Source organism: Elgaria multicarinata, chromosome 9 (assembly GCF_023053635.1).
Source record: "Elgaria multicarinata webbii isolate HBS135686 ecotype San Diego chromosome 9, rElgMul1.1.pri, whole genome shotgun sequence".
NCBI classification, from domain to species: Eukaryota; Metazoa; Chordata; class Lepidosauria; order Squamata; family Anguidae; genus Elgaria; species Elgaria multicarinata.
In genome coordinates, this window is record NC_086179.1 from 27,708,169 (window position 1) to 27,732,612 (window position 24,444).

The 24,444-nt window shown below is 42.2% G+C and overlaps 1 protein-coding gene across 2 annotated transcripts; it reads right to left on the reverse strand.

Moving 5' to 3' along the window:
* Positions 1 to 485: 485 nt before the first annotated feature.
* Positions 486 to 23,727, reverse strand: WASHC3 (WASH complex subunit 3). Of its 2 annotated transcripts, none has more exons than XM_063133373.1 (7): positions 23,560 to 23,727; positions 21,023 to 21,121; positions 14,248 to 14,313; positions 13,431 to 13,562; positions 13,207 to 13,314; positions 4,155 to 4,219; positions 486 to 2,491 (listed from the first exon to the last, which is right to left on the reverse strand). In XM_063133373.1, the coding sequence occupies exons 1-7, from the start codon at positions 23,608 to 23,610 to the stop codon at positions 2,407 to 2,409; spliced, it is 606 nt and encodes a 201-aa protein (XP_062989443.1). In that variant the 5' UTR covers positions 23,611 to 23,727; the 3' UTR covers positions 486 to 2,406. The 2 variants fall into 2 exon arrangements, with proteins under 2 accessions (XP_062989443.1, XP_062989442.1); XM_063133372.1 differs by having other exon boundaries at positions 13,207 to 13,317; positions 23,560 to 23,726.
* Between the last annotated feature and the right edge of the window lie 717 nt (positions 23,728 to 24,444).

Below are 24,444 nucleotides of genomic sequence, written 5' to 3' on the forward strand. Positions count from 1 at the left end.
CCCTCTGAAGTTTGAGCATTAACCTTGAGTGGCAGGCTGTTGCATGTTTACCTGAGCTTCCTCCTCCTCCTCCTCCTCTTCTTTTTTTTACTACTCTGGGATATGATGGGATCTTGATAGATCTGAGTTAAACTTGTATGTCTGTGCACTCTTCTTTCCCTAAACTTGTTATATCCACGCAGTCCCTTTGGGCAGATAAGAGGGTTTGCCAGTTCTTTACATCTTGTTGAGTAGTAAAATTCCTAATCATGTTTTTTTTTTAAAGTGTACTATTGTGCTTTTCTAGTATTTACTTTTATTGTAACCCATCTTTAAGGTCATTCTTAGTAGAAAATCAGACAATAGTTTTTTAAAACAAATGAGTAAAACATGCAAAATTAAGGTGTAATCTCCTTGAGTGCTTTGCTCATTTGTTCCAAATAAAATTCATGAGGTTGTATCAACCACCAAGATTTCCATCTATGTGTAACACAATGACTCACAAGTTTGACTTAAAAAACATAATTTTAATTAGATGCATGCTTTTCAAATGTTCACAATATATATATATATATATGTTATTAGGCAGCATGTTAACAAGTATTTAACAATTTTAAGTTATTTATTTCTGACAACCAGGCTTTGTTAATACTAGAATTTTGCTGAAGATCAAGTTAATAAAAATCTAGACACAGGTTAAGCTTTTAGATTTGTTGCTTGAAACAAAATGTCTTGACCTATTCTGAAATAGGTCATTTTCAGACTAGAACAAATGGCCTGGAATGTCTTGTCCTAACCAGAAAAATGGAAGGAGATTCCATTTCACAGCTGCAGTTGTAACTCTCTTGACCAAGAGGAGCGTTCAGCCTCAACTCACTCAGGGTTCAATTTCAAATTGGACATTCAAGTGTAATGAACTTCTTGGCTTTTGTTGTACATGTGACATATAATTAATATATGCGGAGCAAATTCAAAATGGTGGTCTAGAAATACTTTAGTGTCAGCTTGGAGACTTGATACTGTCCATTACAGATCAAAAGCCGAAAGACATATCTAAGGAGCACTTCACACATGTGGGAAGCTATGGCTAACTGCATCTCCCTTCCAAGTATACATGAGGTTGAACAGTAGCAGTGTACTGTTTCAAGAGTTCCATTGGGCAGTGCTTGTTTGTGAATGATAAACCAGGGTTCTCTGGAAATCTGGCTTATCATTTTATGTGAACACAGTCCAGATATGTACACTTCAAGAACGCTCAAAGTCTACTGCAAGTTAGGATCACCAGCAAAAATCACCAGGTAGTGTTTGACTCAATCTTGCAAAAAACTAACACACTTAGGGATTTTGTACTTTGATCCAGAAGGCTATTTTTCCACATCATTTTCTTACTAGATCCCTCCATAAGGCAACTTATATGTTTTGAAAGAAATGGTAGGTCTCCATCTGTGTAAGTGGCTACTTTTCTGAATCTGCTTTTCAAAACAAGCTAATTTCCTAGTTGGTTGGTTGTAACTGACCTTCAAGTGACAAGCAACAGAAATCTTTTAATATTGCATTAAAAATATTCTGAGAAAATAAGTTTCTTTCACAGCAGTAGAGTTTTATTCTTCTAAGTAACCTGGACTTTTCTTTCTTATGTTTACTGTAATACTTATTCAAAGTTCTTGCCAAATAGGGTAGCAGACTGGCAATATGCAAAATTTTGCTGCTGTGCAACATAAAGCTTTGCATGAGGCTGGAATAGGATCCCTTCTGGAGAAAAAAATGATTAGTGGCAGTGTAACAGTAATGTTTTGCACACACAATAGATGCTCATCCATTTCAAAGAGCCACCAATTTCCTTCCCTCATTTTCGGTCTGTCTTTCTTTCTGCCACCCCCTCTTGCCTCCAATTCTTAGAGCATTGAGACAAATAGAATGTGCGTGCTTATCCCAATATAAAAAAGATGCTTTGAATTCTTATTCAACACTGAAGGAATGCAATTCAGGTGAACTCTGAACACTTACCAGAAGAGGGAGGGGTGTGTGTGTGTGTGTGTGAATCCAGATGCAAAGAGGTCATTCACAAAGTTTAGTATTGTCTAAAGAATGGTCTGAGTTACAGGATTACATTAGCTTTATAAGAAATCCCCCCCTCCCCCAATACACCCTTAATTTCCTTGGAATAACTACCACTTTAGTCAGGGCAACATAAGTAAGAGTACATCAAGATAGTCTTACTTCAGGATTGACTGGAGCTTCATTCAAAACTTTGTGGAAGACAATGTGAAGGTCTCAGTGCAAAACAGCTAATTCTTAACGAATGCTTCATACAGCTCAAGCTATCAGGAAATCTTTCTGATTATGTTTCATTCATCAGCACTTAGAGAAGAGTTTGGAAAGAGCTTTTAAAGACACAGGCACACATACACTCCATGACCAGCACTTTTAGTCACTAAAGGAGGATTCACTATCTGAACTTTCTTCCGCATTTGCCTCATCACCCCATGCAGGTACTGGAGCATCTGGTGTTCTGAAAGGGAAAGGGGAGAAATCAAAACTCTTATCATCTAGAATGCCAGAAGACAGAGCGGCTAAGTGTCCAAACCCTAACTACTTCCAGAAGAATAGCAGCATGCAGGCTTTGGCACCTTAGTGGCATGGGCTTTCATAGATAATACCTACATTATCAGCTGTATGAAGTGGACTGACAAGATGTGAGGGGCGGGGGAGGCTGTGTCTGTGTGCTGCATGTATGTACACACAAATAGTTGGGAGATACAATGGAGGACATACTGCACCAGACTACCGGGCGACTATCCACAGTTGCTATAAGGTGAGGGTTCGGCAGGTCTAGCAGCCAAGGGCTGGATTCAATTTCGGAAAAGCTCCTGGGGCCAAAATACCAGCACACAGTCGCTTAGAGCTCTTACTGCCAGTAACTACAGTTTAGGAGAAGTATTTTAACCTTTTAGAACGGGGCAGAGAAAACCAGCACAAAAGCTGGGAAACCAGAAAAGATCAACAGTCAGGGGAAAGGGGTCTGCCCTCCCCCAAAGTAAAGATTACTAAGAACTTATGTGAAAGTCTTGAATGCTCCCCATTATTACTATTTCATCCAGGAGAGCATTTCTCAACTGGTAGGGCAGTGATGGGAACCTTCTTTCTGTTGAGAGTCAGGATCCTTGCAGGGTAATCTGTCAAATGGTGGTGGTGGGCTGGGCCGAAGCCCGTGGCAGGTGGCACCAGAATTAAAAGTGAGTGGCAACCCTTTTCCTCTCTCCTCCTCTTTCCAATACCCCTTGCCTCTGTCCCTCCCAGTGAGCTGCTGGGGGAGTCACAAATAGCTGAAGCTGGACATCTGAACTGCTTGCTTGCAGGGGACTTTTCAAACGAACTCAAGAACACCATAAGCAGAGATGCTAGCTATTACAGACCAGTAACATCAGTGATGCAGAAATGAGGGTGTGTAGGTGTTAGGGGAAAAATATGGACAATCTAAGCGCTGGGTACAGTGCATGTGTGTAGGAGGTGGGATTCTAGGTTTGTGGGTGTATTCTTAGAAGGGACACACAGTTACATTAAGCTTGAAAACACTGATTTAGGATCCTGGTATCTTAACCCAGAATATCTCTGCTAGAGAAACTGCTTGGCCCATCGTGGTCTGTGAAAATCAGAAACTATGCCCTATCCCCGGGGTTGGCAATGAGGTGTTCGCAGGCACAACACTGAGCCAAAGACATCCCTCTTGGTGCCTGCCAAGCCCCCTTAAGCCTCCTGATTTTTTTTTTTACATTTTCAAGAAAACTAACTTTGTTTTTTTAAGCTTCAGCATCTGCAAAACAGCATGCCTCTAAGCTCCATGTGGGCCCAGAGCATTCTTCAGAGGAAAGGAAGAGGGTTGGAAGGCTGCAGGCTGGAGCTCTGTTGCTTTCCAGCAAAAATGGGGAAAATTACATTTTTCAAAACAACTCAAACCTTCACCTGGAAGAGCCCTATAATATCATACTTCCCCTCCAAAGCCTATTACAGGTACATCTTAATGGTTCTTTCAACTTTCCATGGTTGTTCAAACTACATTTCTCTGAAGCTTCCAAATGACCAAAGATACATGCTTCTTTTCTCCCACTGCCAGTGCCATCTCCGTCAAATCACCATACACATAATATCTAAACTAAACAGTCGTTTCTGCTTACTCAAGAAGATCCGGGTTTAATCCTTCAGAAAGCATTTTGTTTCTTATTGCCATTACAGGAACACCCTGTGAAGAAAGAGAAAACAACCATTAAAAGCTTTAAATAGTGCTGAATAAGAGAGGTCTATCAAAATCACAGTGTTTTATTGAACGAAGCAATAAAGCAAGGGGAAAGCCCTGAACCAAGAAACTTCTTTTATTGACTGAACAGCATTAAGATGACTGGATAGGAGTCACTGGAAAACCAAGTTAGATTTTTGAGTAACTGGTTTAGTTCAGAGTCTGCATCTAGAACAGTCCCTTTTTAACATTAAAAAAAAATATCAGAAGCCCAGATAAGAGGGCATGTGCAACAGCTGCTTTATGGGCCTGCTGTGCCGATGTGAATCTTTCCCTCCATTGCGCCCCCTCCCTCCCCCAGTGAAATAGATGCAAGCCACTCGGCACTGCTTTCCAGGCACTACCTAGATTTGGTGCTCAATGTGGGCCAAAGTCAAGTTATCATTGTAAAAGCAGTTGAGGCTTGGCAAGATGAACACAGCGGCAGAGCCAAAGAAAACAAGACACGGACGCAGCCAAGAAAATAAAACGTTGACACAGTGAAAATAGGTCAGTGGTAGATCAAAGTCCAGATCCGCATGTATGGCCTTTCTTTTACCAGTCGCCACCCAGTTGAGATGGAGAAAACAGGACTTGTATATGCAGGAAAGCAATAGGGTCCTGGGCCGTTTTCATAGTCATGAGAACAGAAGAGGAGCCATGCTGGATCAGAACAAAGGCCTAGCCAGTCCAACATTCTGTGCAGACAGTGGTGAACCAGATGCCTCAATAGGAAGCTGCCAGAATATGAATGCAATAGCACCTTCCTGCTCGGGTTCCCCAGCAACAGGTATTCCTAGGACATACCTATAGCAAGCACTTATGTTCTCAAATGCTTGCTGCATGATAAGTCTGCTTACAGTATCAGAGGCTAGGTCTCAACCATTAGGGTGCAAAGAACCTATCTTACGAAGCAGAATTTCATTCTCTCTCTGAAATATGGAACAGCACAGCAGAAGCTGTGGTAGTAGTGGGACCAGTGTGATAGTGGGCAAGATCTGCATGACATGAGAAAATAGCTCCGGTATCATGATCCCCAAATCATAACACATATTATAACCCATGTATGTTCCCTAACAGCCTAAGTGGAATCCACACGCATTAAGAGACAGGATAGGAAAACACTCTTTCCTATACCTCTATTGGTTTGTTGCTGTCTGTGGGAGAAAATTCAGAAGTGGTGACCCACCTTCTACCAAGGTCATAAGTACAGATGTTAGCCTAGCACGCTTATGTGATCATCACTGTTTGATTCTTTGGGAATCCAGAACACTTGGGAAGACTGTTCCCAAGAACAACCTTTGGGAATCAAGAATGCTTCCCAAGTCTTCCCAACCCTACTTTGCTGGGGCAGCTCCATCAGTTAAATTGATGTTTGTATCTTGGTAAACTATTCTTAGTAATTTAGCTCAATTAATCTTGCAGTAAGTTTTGATAAGATTGCAGTAGGTTTTGATAAGATAAGCCACTCTCTTTCAGCCCCCATGACAGTTTCTTGATACCAAGAGGAGGCATAATTTAAAAAGATTTCTCTGAATTCTAGCAGCATAAGATCCACATTTTAATGAGGACTGTTCACAACGGTGGGCCTAGGCAACTCTATATATAAAGGGGAGAAAATGCTCTTTCAGTACAAGCTCTCCCACAATTTTAGGTCATTCCCTCCCCTAGACTCAAACATCCACCCTTCACATTTTCCTGCAGGATACCCGAGAGCCATATGAAGTCCAAACTCTGTGCTAGGGAGGTTCCTGCATTTCTGCTGCCGAGGCTCAAGGAGAACTTGTTGCTTTGCCATCATTGATGCAAAAGGTCAAAAGGAAAAAGAAATATGTCCAATTTCTGACTTCCAAGGTCTACTGGAGGTCTCAAAAAGACGTGAGAGGCCTCAACATCTAAGTGAACAGTAGTGTGTGGTTGGTTTTGGCATGGGACAAATGTACTTTGGCCAAAGTAAGTAGAAGCCTTTAAAAAGGAGAAGGGAGCCATGACTGGTGTTTCAGAGAAGCGTGTCTGTACTAGCGTCACGGAGGAAAGCGGAGAGTGCGGTCAAGGCTGGCAAAGCAATAGCCATGCTAATTGTGTGATTAATATTTTCCTGTGTGCATTTGTATTTGGGGCATTTCCCCCCTAATATAAAACTGGCTATCTCCAATACAAACAATTAGACTCAGCGGTTTAATAGAGGGAATCTACAGAGATGCCATTACTGGGAGTCACACAGATCTTTTAAGGCTGGGACTCACCGCATGCCATATGGAAAACGCACGAAGGCTAGATTTGGGGTGGGAGGTGGGCTTGATATCCAAACTCCTTGCAGCTTACAATGGGAAAATTTAATACAAATATTTTTAAAAAAATATTCTAAGTGGTGAAATAGAGGACAACATTTAGCTGTGGAAGAGAATCACTTCTAAGACCTGCAGCTAGAAAAAACCCCACAAGTTCGTAATAGAGACACACACTTTTAGAGAAAACTTTGTTTTGGGAAGTTTGTTGTTTCAGAATTTGCCACTGAAGGGTATGCTGGCTGGATTATAAACTAAATTACACCATCTTGTAAGTGGCCAGAAAGCACTTTTTTCACTAGAAACACACACACACACACACACCAAATATATTTTGGCATGGTTAACTGGGGATGTAATCCCCAGTTAACCATGCCAAAATATATTTGGTGTGTGTGTGTGTGTGTGTGTGTGTGTGTTTCTAGTGAAAAAAGTGCTTTCTGGCCACTTACAAGATGGTGTAATTTAGTGCACATATGAAAGATCCTCTGCATCAACACCAAACCGTGACCTTTCTATCTAACCTGTTCATCCAGACATTGGCATTTCTTGAACTGAGGTGGTGGGAGAAAGCAAGCAAACATGTCATTCTTTAGTGGAGTCAGTCAAACAGTTCCACTTTTCAGGACTGAAGATGGGCAGAAGGTTGCGACATTACAATTGGGCACTAGTGGCAATATGTTTGGCCACCCTAGCAAGGGTTTGCTTTTGCACAATGCTTGCACTGAAGCAATAACCTCAAAGTTTCTCTGTCATATCGATGTGCCTATAATGATAATGAACACTGTTTCTGATAATGAACACTGTTCAAGCTCCTTACAGAACCACAGGGTTTAACAATGCATGGAGAGAAACAACTAGCCTTCAGTGGGCAGTATCCAAGTCAACACGAGTGCTAATGTAAATGAAGTTTCACTAGTCTAACGAACATCTAGCGCAAAACCAATAGTGTTAGCTGGCATGATGGGATTCACAGGGAATGCCACTGCACAGACTGCAGAAATGGCCCCCGGATCTCCCAAAGTTGCCCAGCCCTGCACTGTAATAGTAATTTATGTTACCACTCTTGTTAACTGGATTACTGCCCACAATCTGTGAGCAAAGCAGGGAAGCTTCGATACCACATGGTTTAAGTAATCCAGTTTTTTCACAGTTTGTGTCCTCTTTCCATATTGGTTCAACGGCTGCAAAAGATTCCAGGGCGCATTTTAAGGTGCACAAAGTTTGTACAGGGGCTCAGCAGGCCTCCTCGGCCTCACCTTTTCCTACACATACAAGAACACATCCCAAAACTCTCTTGCAGTTGTACACCACAGGGGAAGATCAGTAATGGTGGAAAAGTCATCTTTGAGGGAAACTTGTCTGCCATAACAGATCTCATCAAAGCTTCTGATGAATGCCAGTAAGCACACAATTTGTAAACATTCACTGGCATATTCAAAAGGGCACCTAAGCATTAGCCTCAGTATAATGTTTAGTTATGAGCCTCGTGTGGTGCAGAGCGGTAAAGCAGCAGTTTCTGCAGCTGAAACTCTCCCCCATGGCCTGAGTTCGATCCCAGCAGAAGCTGGTTTCAGGCAGCTGGCTCGGGTCGACTCAGCCTTCCATCCTCCTGAGGTCGGTAAAATGAGTACCCAGCTAGCTGGGGGAAAGGCAATAACGGCTGGGGAAGGCAATGGCAAACCACCCCGCTATAAGGCCTGCCAAGAAAACGTCAGCGAAAGCTGGTGTCCCTTCAAGAGTCAGAAATGACTCAGTGCTTGCACGAGAGGTTCCTTTCCTTTTCAATGTTTAGTTACGCCTTAAGTACAGTGACAGCAGAGTTTCTTCTTCTTCTTCTTCTTCTTCTTCTTCTTCTTCTTCTTCTTCTTCTTCTTCTTCTTCTTCTTCTTCTTCTTCTTCTTCTTCTTCTTCTTCTTCTTCTTCTTCTTCTTCTTCTTCTTCTTCTTCTTCCCCTTAGTGAGCTCATAGGATTAGGAGTGCACAACTTCCAAGTGGGACTGCTTCTAGTCCAATAAGTATTTTCTTCCCATTTCAGAGCTTTCAACAACTGAAAGGCTTAAAAACAACAAAAAAAACCACCTTAAAAGTTTCTCATCTAGGCTTCAGCCCCAGAAAGTGTCAAGGGAAATATGAAGCAAGAAATGGATAAGATGAAACCCACACCTACATACCTATGCTTTGATACAGTAGAGATTTTTATTTGCCAAAAAACTTTTATCTATCACACGTATGACAGTAAAATGATTTATAATCAAATAAAAAACATGGGTTGTATCACATAACTAATGCAAGAAGAATTTAAGATCATTTCCTAGGGGCCTATAAATGGTGAGCTTACGGTTTTATGAAATAGGTGAAGTTGTCCCAAACGGAAGATAATTTACTTCCAGACCCACCTTCAACTGGAGAGTCGCAGCGTTCCCTCTCAATTTAAAACAGAAAGCTTATCTGTCTTAAGGCTCAGTGCTGGCTTGGTTACTGCTACAGATGGCTCTTTAGTTTATACTCTCTTCAATTATTGAGGTTTGCACCAAACATTTGAACCCGTCACACCCACTGAAGCAATTTGCTTCCCATGGATTTCTGCCATTGTGAATATTGCTTCAGACTTTATAGTGGGGCTGTCTAATTCCTTGGCTATTGGGTAAGAATATATTCATCTCCTTAGTGGCCAAACTGCAGCTCCCACTCTGCATGCAACAAACCTGAACACATGTTCATCTGGACAGGGTGGGGAAATCTGCCCTAAATCTCATATCAAGATCCCTCAGTCTATGCTATACATCAGCAGGGAGCAACTTGTGGCCTACTACTTCCATGATCCTCAGCACTGACTATGATGACTAGGGCTCATGGAAGTTGTAGGCCAAAAAAGACTACACTCCAACACAGAGTGAAGCATTTAAAATCAAAAAGCTTAACTAAGCCCAACACCATCTTGGATTTTGGCCATGCAGTTCTGTTGCATTTGTTTCATGTTGTTTAAGTTTGACCTCTGATAACCTCTGGGCAATGATCCCTATATACAAGATACATTGGGGGTGAGAGAGGGAAAGCAGCACACTCATCGTTAGCATGACAGTCATGAGGGCTAGCAACTTCAACTTTAAAAAGAGAACTGTTTCAAACATCACAAAGAAGCAGGGAAAGAAGAAGTGAGAGTAAGTCACACTGTTGGTTTCCCCGGTTCTTCTGTAGTTTCAAAAAGCGAAACTAAAAATAAAAAAGGCTTCACGTAGAATGATGGCCTGAAGACATGTTGAGTCTCACTGAAAGGAAGACTCACAAATCCTATTACAGACATTACTGGAGAAGCAGAGAAAAAGAGAGGCCATAGCTCAGTTACACATCCAGAAGGTTCACTACCTGGCATCTCCAGCTACAAAAGGATCAGGTATCAGATGATGTGAAAGATCTCTTTCACATAGTGGATTAGATGGACAAATAGTCTGGCCTGCTATAAAACAAATTCCGCTCCTGAAGGAGAAGTTCAAGTCACATCTCCACATCTTTGTCACATTTGAAAAAGGTCAGAGTGGCTCTATTCTTTAGGGGACAATTGCATTTACCCTGGGTATAACTGTGCTTCATGTAGTAAAAACAGAGTGGGAACAGCAGCTGGACATCCCTAAACACTCTTGAACATGTGGCTGGAAGCTCTGACTGGCACTGCTCAGATGGTCCATGTTCCCCTCCGAAACTACGGCTGTACTTTTCTTTTGCCTTCAGGGTGGGGTGGTGGTGGTGGAATTGGACGTACATTTAAAGCCCTAAATGGTTTGGGGCCAGGTTATTTGAAGGAACGCCTCCTCCCATATGTACCTACCCGGACCTTAAGATCATCTACTGGGGCCCTTCTCCGTGAGCCCCTGCCAAAGGAAGTGAGGCAGGTGGCTACTAGGAGGAGGGCTTTCTCCGCTGTGGCACCCCGGTTGTGGAATGAGCTCCCCAGAGAGGTCCGCCTGGCTCCTACACTGTACTCCTTTCATCGCCAGCTGAAGACCTTTTTATTCACTCAGTATTTTAACACTTAATTTTAACTCAAATTTAAATTATACTGTTTTAACTCTGTATTTTAACCTTATATCAATTGTGCTGCGTGGTTTTATCCTGGCTGTGCTTTTTATATTGTATTTTGTATTTGTATTTTTAACTTGTTGGTTGTTTTATGATGGTTTTAATTTTTGTGAACCGCCCAGAGAGCTTCGGCTATTGGGCGGTATAAAAATGTAATAAATAAATAAATAAATAAATAAATAAATAAATAAAAACATAAACCATAGACAAGCTTTTCCCAAGCTGGGGCTTTCCACAACTCCCATAATCCCAGCTAGCGTGGTCAGAGCTGATAGGTGTTGTAGCCCAGAACATGTGAACATACAAAGAGCTGTACTGGATCCACCAAGGGTCCATCTAGTCCAGCACTCTGTTCCCACAGTGGCCAACCAGCTGTTGACCAGGGACCCAAAAGCAAGACATGGTGGAACAGCACCCTTCCACTCATGTTCCCCCGCAACTGGTGCACACAGACTTATTGCCTCAGATACTGGAGGTAGCACATAGCCATTGATAGCCTTCTCCTCCAGGAATTTATCCAACCTACTTTTAAAGCCATCCCAATTGGTGGCCATTACTACATCTTGTGGTAGTAAATGTGGAGGACACCAGGTTGTGGAGGGCTGTCATGGACCAATACACTCTAATCCTGCAGTTAATACTGTCTTATCAACTTAAAGAAGGAGTATGTACAAAAAGGAGCAAGCCGTGAGTCTCAACATCCAGTCACTAAAAGAGGAAGTTCTAATTGAGTTCAAAGGTGCCTTTCATGAACTGGGCATTCCACGAACAGATCCAAATACATTACCGAAAACTCTCAGCCCAGTGTTCTCTTTTCCGCCACATCAGTCTTTCCGAGTCCAGTGGTAATTATCAAGTGCCATACAATGCCAATATACTCGCTCCAGATCCACAGGAAAATGTCTGGGCCAACAAAGAGGCCTGTTGGAATATCCTGACAACCACCCTGAATTTGAATGCTTTGTATTGAAGCCTGACTTAACGGGAATGGCTGGGCACGAGCAAGCCAATTAAGCTACAAGTTCCATTTTAATTTCAGGCAGGCTGCACATTATGGTCCAAAGGGAAGACATGCCAATCGCTGGTTAAAAATAAGACCAACTTGCATGGTGCGAAGGCAAAACGCCCCTTAGGAAAAAGTGTGAAGGCTTATTTCCACTTTATTCTCCAGCAAAGGAAAATATGGGCATGTGCCTTCTCCTGGCCCAACCACACATCTTGGTGGAATAAGCAGCCTGAATGGCTTTGGGCTCTCCTACCAAGCCATTCTCTCCTGCCGTCTTTAATCCACAGAAATTTAGAACGCCTTCTCCTTATATTTCCAGGAAGGGTATGAATGGCATATTCTTGCTCTTTCTAGCAATTTTTTATTATCATCGAAACACCCCGCAATACAATTGTGTCCATATTTCTATCTGCAGTAATACTTATGCACTGGAAACACAGGACGGCACAACCACCCTCCCCCCCAAAAAAGGCAGGTCTGTGACTCTTATTCAGGGCCATACATATGCTGCGATTCAGTGGGACAACTGAAAACCTGTACAATGTAGCATTGCAGAACTTGGTTACAAATTTCAGCTTTCATTTAAACAGACACACACATCACAAAAGAAGCTCCTAGTCCTCATGGTTATGAAGATATGCAACACCTGCTAAGATTTCAGAAGTCAAATGGGGCGACTAAGTAAGAGTGGTTGGGGTGGAACATCAACGAGATGCATAATGTTGCAGAATAAGAGAAGGTGTGCAGATTTATTCAATTTAGATCATTTATACAGGTTGGGGAATCCATCTTTTCTTGACACAGAATTTGGATGGCTTGAACACAGAATTTTCCTATAATTTTGTTAAGTTCAGACCCTGTTCATATTCTGCACCAGTTTCAACATCGCGGTGTGTGTGTGTGTCAGGCAGAAGCTCATCATATGTGGCGCAATTTTTGTAAACCACCCAGAGAGCTTTGGCTGTTGGGTGGCATATAGCAATGCAATAAATAAAAAATATAAGCAATGCAACTTATTTGGCAGGATCCATCATCAGTGCAACACATACAGGAAACCATGCAAAGCGAGAGGAAAAAATCTGATCTCCAAGGGGTTTGACAGAAATGAATATTGTTCCAATCAACTGTGATATGGACCCACCACCAAACCCAGAAAGCCCCGAGTATGTCAACATATTAAACAAGGCAGCTCAGTGATGCACAGCCTTTAATTATGGGTGATTGGAATAGTCCTTACAGGGGTAAATGTACATTCAAGAACATGATGAAGACAGAATATTTCTAGATATGGTAAATCACTGCGCTTTAGAACAGTTTGTTGTGTCTAGATACAGTGAGAAACAGGTTTCTGGACCACTTGTCAACAGCGACCACAACACTGTCAAAATTCAACATATATGCGAGTGGAAAACTGCCTAGTAAATTGCATGCCATTTCAGAACAGGGAACTGATTGAATGTTAACGGACAGATAACTGGATGTTGAAGGGGATAGCCAGGAGAGCTGCCCCTGAAGACAGTTTTGCTACAGAACACGTATGTCACATTTCTGATGAAGGCTGATGAACAAGATTAGCTTACCACTTGAACCATTTTGAGGTATCTGGCATAGCGTGGATCCTTCGCTACAGTGGTGACATTTTCTAAGGCTCCTTCAGTCTTCTGTTGCCCCACCTCATGTACGCTGCCCTGCTGTACACAGAAAACGTTCTCTGTCAATCTTTAAACACATGCAGGCATTGTGGGCTTTAGAAAAGCTAACCTGAGAAAACGCTAGTCAGGAAGCATCAATTCCTAGTATTTACCTCAGGAGGAGGCGATACATTTGTTGATTGTGGATCTATGGAGGCATGAGGGACAGGGCCATTCGTAATACTGTTGACGCTGGTACTGGATACTTCAAACTTGACATCTTCTAAACCAGGTATAGAAGACAACTGGAAATGGAGAACATCGAGCACAAAAGACAACATTTTAACAGTGAAAATACTGAACTTTTAGCAGGGCTGGCTGAAGACATTTTGCAGCTTGAGGCACATAACAAGATGGTCCCCACCTCCATTCCACATACAGAAGCCGACTAGACAGGCAGTTGAATCTTACTTCAGTACTGGCAGTGGGATAAAATCCTCCACACCTGAGGGAAGCAGGTTAGTTTAGGGGGTGAAGGGCAAGCTGTGTATCACACACAGCTCTGTCCTTCAAGACAGGAGAATAGCCAGGAGCGATGGTTGTAGAGCTGCCACTGCTGCCGACACACTAGCAACTGCCGCCTGAAGAAGTTGCCTCACGCTGCCTAATTGTAGGGCAGGTCTTGACTTTTAGCCGCTTACTCAGCATCCAGTACGCATTTTCTTTCAGCAATGCCTCAGAATGTAGTTACATTAACAAAGTGATTGTCACTCAGCCCTCGCCTGCATTACTACTTCACCTCCTCGATCGCAGATATCCCATTTCCCATCTGTTTTCATTTACATTCCGTCATTCTGAAAAAAATACACTCATTTCTGCCTGGAGACAAATGTATCTCGGATGAAAATTGTACTTTATGAATTATATAGGCAAGACCTTTAAGTATGCTCAAGACTACCAGTAACGAGAAGGGACATACGACCCACAAACCTTTGCATCCAGAATATTGAGTGTAGTTTCAATTTGCTGAATACGGAGGGAAAGTGCTGACAATTTCTGGGAAAGAAGGAAGTGAAATATTATTCAATACTTTACTCATTGTCAATTCTCTCCTACGCCCTTCCTGCCTAGCTAAATTTCCCCGTACACCCCACTACAAAACATACATATTACACCAGTCTTTTCGAGAATAATACGCAGCACATCACAAAAATGATACTATAAGCCCTATTACACAGATGGCCTGAAATACCTCATGATCTATCACTGATTACAGCATTGGACTGTGAAGTTCATTGCTACAGGCACTGGTACACATACAGCACAGCAGAGAAGCCTCACAAATAGTTATTAGCTCACAAACATGTTTAATGGCTCATTTGCACCCAAATTACTCAGCTTTGTCACTTGTGGCCTAAAAGGGGGGGGGAGCCAACTTTTGTGAGAAAGCAATTCCTTCTTACCTCAGGCAAATCAGGAAAATATCTATGTCCAAGCCTGAGACAATAAAATTTCTTTCACATTATTAGATAACAGTATGAATAGAGGCCCAATACAGCAGTATTGCAGAAATTGAACCTTAAAGTTCTGGAACAGGTAGAGGATAAAAACTGGGCATCTTGGATTGATTCAGAATGATTGACTGCAAGAGCATGCACCAATAGGGTAATTAATTTATTACATTTAAATAAATGTTAATATTATAGCCCTGCCCCACCCCACTGCACTGATAGTGGCAGGTTTTTTTCAAGTTCAAGAAAGAAACAAAAATTTAACAACTAAAAGCTACGAGTCATTATTATCATTCAACATAGTGCAGTCACATGATATGCCACAACCAACCAAAATAGCATCAGACTACCGCCCACTCCCAAGACAAAGGTGTTCTTAGGTCTTAATATCTCTAATTACTTTACCAACTAAAGCAGGGGTGCAGAACCTCAGGGCCGGGGGCCTAACCTGGCTCTTTGGAGTGCCCCAGAAGGCCATGCCCCCCTTCACCTCCCCCCCAACCACCAACTGTTTGGTAAGAATATAAGAACATCAGAAGTGCCATGCTGGATCAGACCAAGGGTCCATCTAGTCCAGCTGTGTTCACACAGTGGCCAACCAGCCATCAGCCAGGAATGAACAAGCAGGACATGTTGCAACAGAACCCTGCCACCCGTGTTCTCCAGCAACTGGTGCACACATGCTTACTGCATTGAATACTGGAGATAGCACACAACCATCAGGGCTAGTAGCCATTGATAGCTTTTGCCTCCAGGAATTTATCCAACCCCCTTTTAAAGCCATCCAAATTGGTGGCCATCACTACATCTTGTGGTAGTGAGTTCCATAATTTAACTATGCGCTGTGTGAAGAAGTACTTCCTTTTATTTGTCCTGGATCTCCCATAAATCAGCTTCATGGGATGACCCCAGGTTCTAGTATTTTGAGAGAGGGAGAAAAATGTCTCCCTATACACATTCTCCAAACCATGCATCATTTTGTACACCTCTACCATGTCTCTCCTTAGCCTCCTTTTTCCCAAGCTAAACAATCCCAGTTGATGTAACCTTCCCTCATAGGGGAGATGCTCCAGCCCCTTAATCGTTTTAGTTGCCCTTTTCTGCACTTTTTACAGCTCTAAAATATTCTTTTTAGGTGTGGTGACCAGAACTGTACACAGTATTCTAGGTGTGGACGCACCATAGATTTGTATGATACTGGCCACTTTATTCTCAAATCCTTTTCTTATAATGCCTAACATGGAGTTTGCCTTCTTCACAGTGGCTGCACACTGGGTGGACGTATTCATCGAGCTGTCCACCACAATCCCAAGACCTCTTTCTTGTTTGGTTACCGCCAGCTCAGATCCCATTAGGTTATATTTGAAGTTGGGTTTTTTTGCCCCAACGTGCATCACCTTACACTTGCTTACATTGAACCGCATCTGCCATTTGGATGCCCACTCTCCCAGCTTGGAAAGATCCCTTGGGAGATCTTCACAATCCCTTTCCTGGTTTTGGTGCATTTTCCACCCCACCCCACCCCAACCTAAGAGGTTGAAATGCCTCTCCCAAGGCTTAGTTAATGGTAGGAAAAGCTTTAAGTGAAAATATGCTGACATTTCTGGTTTTTAAAAATAAGAGAAACAGGTTCTCAGGATGCAAAAGACTTATTTTTTTAAAGGCTGAGGTATTTCTGCCTGTTCTTTATTTTAGGCCTTCCTCGGGGGACTGTAGCAATTATACAATAAAATACATTAGGATAACACATAATATTAAAATATATTTATGCTTTTAGGTTAAGCACATTGCCACTAGGGCCTATGCATATATAGTATTATGTAAAATCTTACAAAACTGGACCATAACAAGAGTATAATATGCAAACCCTTGCTTGTTAGAAGATAATGTCTGCAGAACTTCTTCTAGCAAAATAATTGTCCCCTGTGGTAATCTATGGCGAATGAAAAGAGTATTTCTCAAATCCATCCTTATATTCTTTTGGGCTCTGCCAGGTGTGTCCATGCAGTTGGGATAAATCCAAGGTCTCCTAGTGAGACACTGCTGCTATTGCTGGGGAGTGTCTGGAAATTGTTCCTAAGTCACAGGAGTGGTAAAAATCCCAGATCTTCATTTAGGCCACTTAGATTCAGCGTTTTTAATTTTAGAATCCACTCTATTTCCCTACTTAGTAGTTGCTTGTCATTTTATGTATTAAGTCTATCCAGTGTCCAAAATTTTAAATCTGCCCCACTCCAAAATGGAATTTATCCCTCAGGCTGAAAGGGGTTCTGCACATCTGAACCTACCTGTAAAATACCTGTAGGCCCCTTCCAACTCTGCTATTCTATGATTCTATGATTCTATACTTCCCTTGCTTGGCTTCGTCCATTTTCTTCTGCTGCCCCTTACGCCTGGAACGCTCTTCCAGAACATTTGAGAACTACAAGTTCAATCGCAGCTTTTAAAGCTCAGCTAAAAACTTTTCTTTTTCCTAAAGCTTTTAAAACTTGATTTTGTTCTGACTTTTATACTGTTAGTTTTACTCTACCCTGTGCCTGTTTGGTGCATTCTCTTCCCCTTCTTATTGTTTTATTATGATTTTATTAGAATGTAAGCCTGTGTGGCAGGGTTTTGCTATTTTATTGTTTTATTCTGTACAGCACCATGTACATTGATGGTGCTATATAAATAATAATAATAATAATAATAATAATAATAATAATAGGTTTGAAAGAAAAAGATGGAAATAATCTGATAAAAGGTCGATTGAAATGGCAGAATGATCCAGATGTACCTCACCATCAAAAATCATGTAATATTTCTTTTAAAATGCAAACTTATTTGCAGAAAGCTAAAAACCATCAGAACTGATACAGCGGCTTCAGCTAATTGCTGCCACATGCAACCAGCCATGGCCAGTGCATTGGCTGGGAGATCTGTAGCATTCTCACTGCCTCCTGGCACAATAATACATTTTTGCCAGGCTCACAGAGCCAAAAACTTTAACACCCTGAGAAACATGCCATTCAGCTAACATAATAGGGGGGAAAGGGACAGATGTTGATGGGGCGTTTTCTTAATTTTTTAAAGAAGCAGTTTTGGTCTCCATAATCTTTCTTTATTGATGTCCCTTTGCCCTTCAGAATGGATTTTTTTTAAAAAAAGATCACACATTACGGCTGTCAATAAATTGGATTTTTTTAAAAAGAAAAAACCATACCAGTTTATTTAATGCCATTTATATATTGGAAAACCTCCGTGATGGTGCTTTTATTTTATTTTTGTATTTTTGAGGCTTATGAAGGAAGGTGGCCAAGTGATAGGAAAATTCAAATATACTGTTTTAAATAAAACTACAAAGGCTATTGGCCCACAGTGACATTTACTATTTGCCCAGTCAAACACCCACTTTGGTCATTTGAAGCCTAAAACCAAAACAAGAACCAGACTACAAAAACGTGTGCATCTGGTAGCTGGGAGAAGATTTTTATTAGCCAAAGCTGACCAGGGCAGTGGCTCAAATCAGATTTTATAGGCAGAAGATACAACTCCCTGAAAAATGCAGTTCTCAGTATTTTTGTTAGTTCTTCCTTGCTTCTGAAATTTGGAATTATGCAACACTGCCTATCATGGTGAAAAAAGTAAAGAGACAAAATGCCTTCCAAAATACAAACACATTCAAACCTCACCAGTATCACAGACCAGTGGTCTTCAATTGGTCCAGATCCAAGACCCAGCTTGGACTCCCAACCTACAACATGGGACCCACTTTCATAATTGCCCAACATGGCAGCAACAGCTTTGCCATGACCTGTCTGGACTGATCTCATGACCCACTTTTTGGTAATGACCCACCGGTTAAAAACCACTGTTGTAGACGATCCAGATTGTTAAGCGGCAATGACATCCCCTCAGCTCAAAAGTGTTAGCTTCCCTCACTTGTGGCTGTATCATGGAAATAATATTTTTTTAGAAAGAAAATTTATTTATTTATTTATTACATTTACCATATTTCTTCAATTGTAGGATGCCATCGATTGTAAGACGCACACTAATTTCAGTACCACCAACAGAAAAAAAGCTTTGATTCTAAGAATAATAATCACACCCGCGATTCTAAGTTGCACCCCGTTTTTAGAGATGTTTATATGGGGAAAAAGTGCATCTTAGAATTGAAGAAATACGGTGTATACCGCCCCATAGCTGAAGCTCTCTGGGCGGTTTACAAAAGTTAAAAACAATGAACATTAAAACAGATATGCAAAATTTAAAACCACCAGAAGTATAAAAACAACAATATCCATTTAAAACAACTATTCTCGGGTCAGTTAAAAACTCAGCATATGCTGTTAAATGCTTGGGAGAAGAGAAAATGGAAAGGAAAACCCACCCTTTAATTATTAGTGCAGGGAAGAAGGAGACTGCTCATGGCAATTGGCCCTTCAGGAGTCTCAGAATGTTGCTAGACACACAGATTAGTTGGCAAGTGACTTTCAACCATTGGAAAAGATTCGGTTGATTAATCAAATTAGTGCTATTCAGCAATGCTAATAGGGTTCTAGGGAGCAGCATATGAACATGCTATGATTGCACACTATTATTAATTAAGAAGCAGACTTATAAAGAGTCAAACGTTTAGTCCATCTAGTTCAGTTTTGTCTACAATAGGGGTTGGATGATTGGGATCTCCTGGTAGATTTTGAGATGATTTGCAGTAGATCAGCAAGAGTATCAGATTCCTAATGGTTTAATAATACCAACCACTAAAACCTAATTTGACTGCTCGAATGAAGGACGCTTGAGAGGAAACCAGGTGTGAATCTGTGTGTGAAAAGACTGTAAGCTCAGTTCTGGTATGGTAAACTAATTCTTGGGCTGAACACATGCTAAGAAGCACTCTCATCCTTAACTCTTATGCGTACAGAACTAGCCAGCATAGCCAATGGTAAGGGATGGTGGGAGTTGTAGGCCAAAACATCTGGAGGGCCAGAAATTGCCCTCCAGATGTTTTGGCCTAATTCCTGGTAGGGCCCAACCAGGAGATGGCCTACCAGGAATTAAATCTGGGACCTTCTGCATGCAAAGTCTGAACTATAACCCTTCCCCAAATAATAAAATGAGCATCACCCACAGAAGTCTGTCCGCATATTTACAGAGGCCTCCTTCGGCTGCTCCCCTGCCAACCAAGAGCAAGGAGGCAGCACCTGGGAATAGGACCTTATCAGTGGTGGTTTATGGATTGTTCTCCCCTGGGAGCTCCCAGGGCACCTTTGATGCCTTTTTAGCTCCAGACAATGACCTTTTAATTTCCCCAGTCTTAACAATTTTTAATCCCCAACAAGTGCTGTTTTTAAGATACTATTTATATATGCTATTTTGTCATTTTTATTGGTGATTTTTGCATCTTGATAAGTTTGGGCAAGAAGCCGCCTGGAAATACACAAACAAATAATGGTGTGTAGGATGTGAAGAAGGAGGGCTTACATACCGCAAGGCTTTCTGCAGAGTGCAGTAGGTACAGAGCTACATGCCCCACTCCTTACAGGAATGCCCTCCATCAGTGTTAGCCAAGACACACAGTGCCAAGGGAAATTTATGTTTTGTCCTCACCCACAACAGTCTGCTCTCAAAGGTGCTGCTTTCCTTTCCCCATAGGAATGAAAGGAAAAGAAAGGGAAATGGGAAACCTGATTTGTATGTGAGTAACCTCGCCAAGACCCCAGCTACTGAGAATCAATCCAGCAGGCTGTTTTGATTCATCCCTCTTTCTTTGTGTGTTGTGTCATTTTAGATTGTAAGACTGCAGGCAGGGACGGTCTTGTTTTACTGATTGCACAAAAGCTGCTCTGGTAGCCCTTTTGGCTGAGGAGCAGGATAAAAAAAAAGTTAAATAAATAAACACTTATCAGCGAAGCCTCATCACAAATTACATTTCTAAGTCCCACACATCAAGTTGGAAAGATGGGAACTAGTTCTTATACACCTGTATTTCTACAGCATTTTTCAGCACATAGAGTACTTTACTATCCTTCTCTTGCTACCACTCCAACTGTCCTATGAAGCTTGAGATGAGAAAATCATAAGCCTGCCTGACCTTTCAGATCATTTACGGTGCACCTGTACATTTTGCCTTCTCCTCTGCTCCCCCCTTCATTTTCCACATCTACTTCTGGAGTAGATTTGGGGGGCTGCTGGGCAGAGGAAGGGAAGAAATTCCCATTGTGCGAGAAGTCTGAGTGCATAATGTTTTCTTTAGCCCAATATATACATACCTCTTCACAAACAGTAGAAAAACGGTTGAGAAACTGAACTGTGTGAACCACAAATTGATTTAGAAATGCCACCGTTCTCTTCTGCTGGATGGCTGGAACCTGCATTGAACAAAACACAAACATACATAAAAATACAATAGAAAAATGATTCAGTATAACCTTCAAATGCTTCTTCCCACTCCTCCACCTGTGACATTTAGGGCACAATCCTATGCATGTTTAGACAGAAAAAAGTCCTACAACTCCCAGGACTTCCCAGCCAGCCATGCTGGGAGTTGTAGGACTTTTTATTGTCTAAACATGCATCAAATTGTGCACTTATTCTCTTTACTCTCTTGTCTGTAGTCATCCACAGCACTGGAGCATATTTGTATGGCTCCTCGCTTAGAATAGCAAGTTTGAAGCTTTTTATCTTCAAGGAACACTTGAGCCATTGGGGCTATTCACATAGCATGCTAACCCACATTCAACCACTGAGTGTGGGTTGTTTGAACTGTCCATTGTTTGTTGAACGGTGGGCAATCATTTTGTCTGCACCCAGCCATGGTGGCTTGTTGACCTTGCAGTGTGACTTATTTTATTTATTTATTACATTTTTATACCGCCCAATAGCCGAAGCTCTCTGGGAGGTTCTTGAACAAGCCACCTTGAGAACCCATGGTTTGCTTTTGGGTTGTTCAACAAGCCACACTGCGGAACTTGTCTTGGGTTCAGACAATTCAACTAACCCACAGTTCAACAAACAATTCACACTCAACAACTGGGTGTAGCTTAGTGTGTTGTGTGAAGAATTCCATTGATTAATTGCCACGGAACCTTTGGAAGATTGCAGGGCACATTTTAGGGTGCAAATAGTTCCATGTAAGAGTGTTGCCATACTGCAAGGGATGTCTGGCAGATTTCAGAAAAAAAAGTATTGGGCATTACTGATCTCATTGAGGACACCTTAATGAGACTCCAAGGAACCCCAGAGTTTATTACATTTTTATTCTACTCTTCCTCCAAAGAACCCATGAAAACATACATTCCCCCTCCCCCCATTTTATCCTCACCACAACACTGAGCTTCATAGCTGAGTAGGGATTTGAACATGGGTTGTCCTAGTTCAATACCAAGTACACCACAGCCATTTTTTCTGGGTTTCACAGAGCCTAGTTTGAAAAACCACTGATTTAGGGAATCAGACATTTACACTGCAGCCAACGCTCATGTAAAAATCCTCTGGGAAATTCAGCTCCTGCTGTTCCACAGACCCATTAAGCTGTTCAGAGCTATTTTCCAAATCAGCACTATAATGTCACTATTCCAGTTTTCTCATGTGAATTGGAACTTAAGTACCTCTGGTATTCTAAACTGGTTACCAAACCTTTATTAGGCTGTTCCAGAACAATTTCATTGAATCTGAGCCAGAGCAAAAACAAACAAAATTAATGGATTGACTGCAGTGCAGGAAGGACTGGTAGGATTAGGTTTTCCAAAAATAGGGGGCATTCTGCTCCTTAGCCACAATAGTCTTAAATAAAGACCTGACATAGGAAAATGGGGTAATCTTATGAGTGGAGAAAAATATAGACAGGAAGAGCAACCAACCAACTCAAGAGACATGCTGGATGAACGAGAACCCCCAAAACATTATTTGTACAAGTTGTTTTGGAAGACTTTAAGACCTGTCTATTCAGGGTGGTTTAAATGGGTTGTAGTCAGTGCCAGTTAGGCTTAAGTCAGTTAGGGCATAATTCTATACATGTTTATACAGAAAAAAAGGCCTACAACTCCCAGCATGGTCAGCTGGGGAACACTGGGAGTTGTAGTTTTTTTTCCTGCCTAAAAATGCCTAGGATTGCATCCTTAACTGGCTTTTAAAGGGACACATTATATGTTTGCTGTGGAAGATTTGTCCAGCTTAAATAAAAGAGGCCTTTAGTAGATCATTTTACATGCTAGTGGCTCCCATCAAAGATCAATAGCGAAGGCAGTGAATAGTGTAATCCTATGTGTGCCTATTCAGAAGTAAACCCCTTTAAGTTCAGAAAGGTACGACTACTATACACGGGAGTCCACCACACAAAGCAAAATACCTTTCAACTGGCCTCCCTTCCACTCCCAAGGTAGCCTTATTTATTTATTCCATTTCTATACCACTCAACAGCTGAAGCTCTCTCTCCTCTTTTCCTTCCCTAGCAGACTTCCTGTACTGGGGCTGAAAGATACCACAGGAGAAGCCTCCCCACCCCCGGACTGCCACCTCTTTACGAGGGTGGTGGCGAGACTTCGCCTGCTGAATTTCTGCCTGTCAAAGACCCAGGAGGCCTGCGAGGGCAGAGTTCAGCCTAACAGAGCTCAAATGTGTTAGAAAGAAGAGGCAAGGTACGGGGCAGCTTCCTCCTCAGCAGCTGTTGGTGGGTGGAGGGGGGCACCGTGCAGAGGCCGCTTCCTCATTCGCTCTCCTCTCCCTCCGAGTTGGAAAGAGGGAGACGGGCAGTGGCTTCAGAACGTAACGCCTGGAGGGAGGCCAGGAACCTGGTGCTGCCTTATACCTTCGTCAGGTCGATGCCCGAGCCTACGAGGGGCAACCCGTCCTCATCCATCCTCGGCGGCCACCCGCAGGCTCCGAGAGACAAGGGATAGCAACACGAATAGCCTAGCGACCCCCCAAAACAACCTCTCGCCACCCGTCCATCGCGACCTTTCTCCCAGGAAGTGATTCCAACCCCGCCTCCTCACGGAAGAGAGGCAGTACAAAAAAGAAGAAAAAAGGAAGACCGGAAACTCTCGTCAGCCGGACCGCGTTGCATCATGGGGGCTGTAGTTCGGACGTTTAGGAAGCCTTCAAGACTCTTTCATACAGTAAATATGTGAATTACCATATCAAAGGAGATAAAGAGCACGATAGGACTTGATCAAATGGTAAGCAGTGTATAAACTGCTGTTATTAAATCACAACTCCTTTTCCCTGCCCTTTCAGCAGAGGTTGGAAAAGAACAGAGGAGAGGGATTCCCCAGGCAGAAACCCCTCAGTGTCCATCCGTCCCCTTCACCTGCTCTGTACTGATGGCCCCAGGGAGATTTCATCTCTCTGATGAATGTAATGTGCCAAGGGTTAAAAGATGGCTTCCCTGCCAAAGGGTGGCTACATGCCAGATTTGCATTCCTTAATGGTGGACATAATGTCCTAGCGACCAATAGAGCATCGAATGTAACCTATGACTCATTGAGACTGTGCACCTTAACTTGAAAATTGAATGTAACTTAATTTGCTAATCCAGAATTGACCAGTAGAAAGGTAAGAAAGAGACTAACACCCTCTTGTAGTCAGGGCCTATATATACTGTGAAATTCCTTTGTTCTGGGTGCCTCTATTTTATGGAACCGGAGAGTGCCCCCATACTGCAGTATTGGAAGTAAATGGATTAAGTGTATTC

What these genes read in the sequence shown, in the direction of transcription:
- WASHC3 (XM_063133372.1), bottom strand. Translation starts at nt 23,610, where the DNA reads ATGGATGAGGACGGGTTGCCCCTCGTAGGCTCGGGCATCGACCTGACG. An exon ending in TCAATATTCTGGATGCAAAG is followed by an intron (nt 13,563 to 14,247) that starts GTTTGTGGGTCG and finishes CTCCATTTCCAG; the next exon opens with TTGTCTTCTATACCTGGTTT. An exon ending in TTAAACCCGGATCTTCTTGA is followed by an intron (nt 2,492 to 4,154) that starts GTAAGCAGAAAC and finishes TTTCCCTTTCAG; the next exon opens with AACACCAGATGCTCCAGTAC.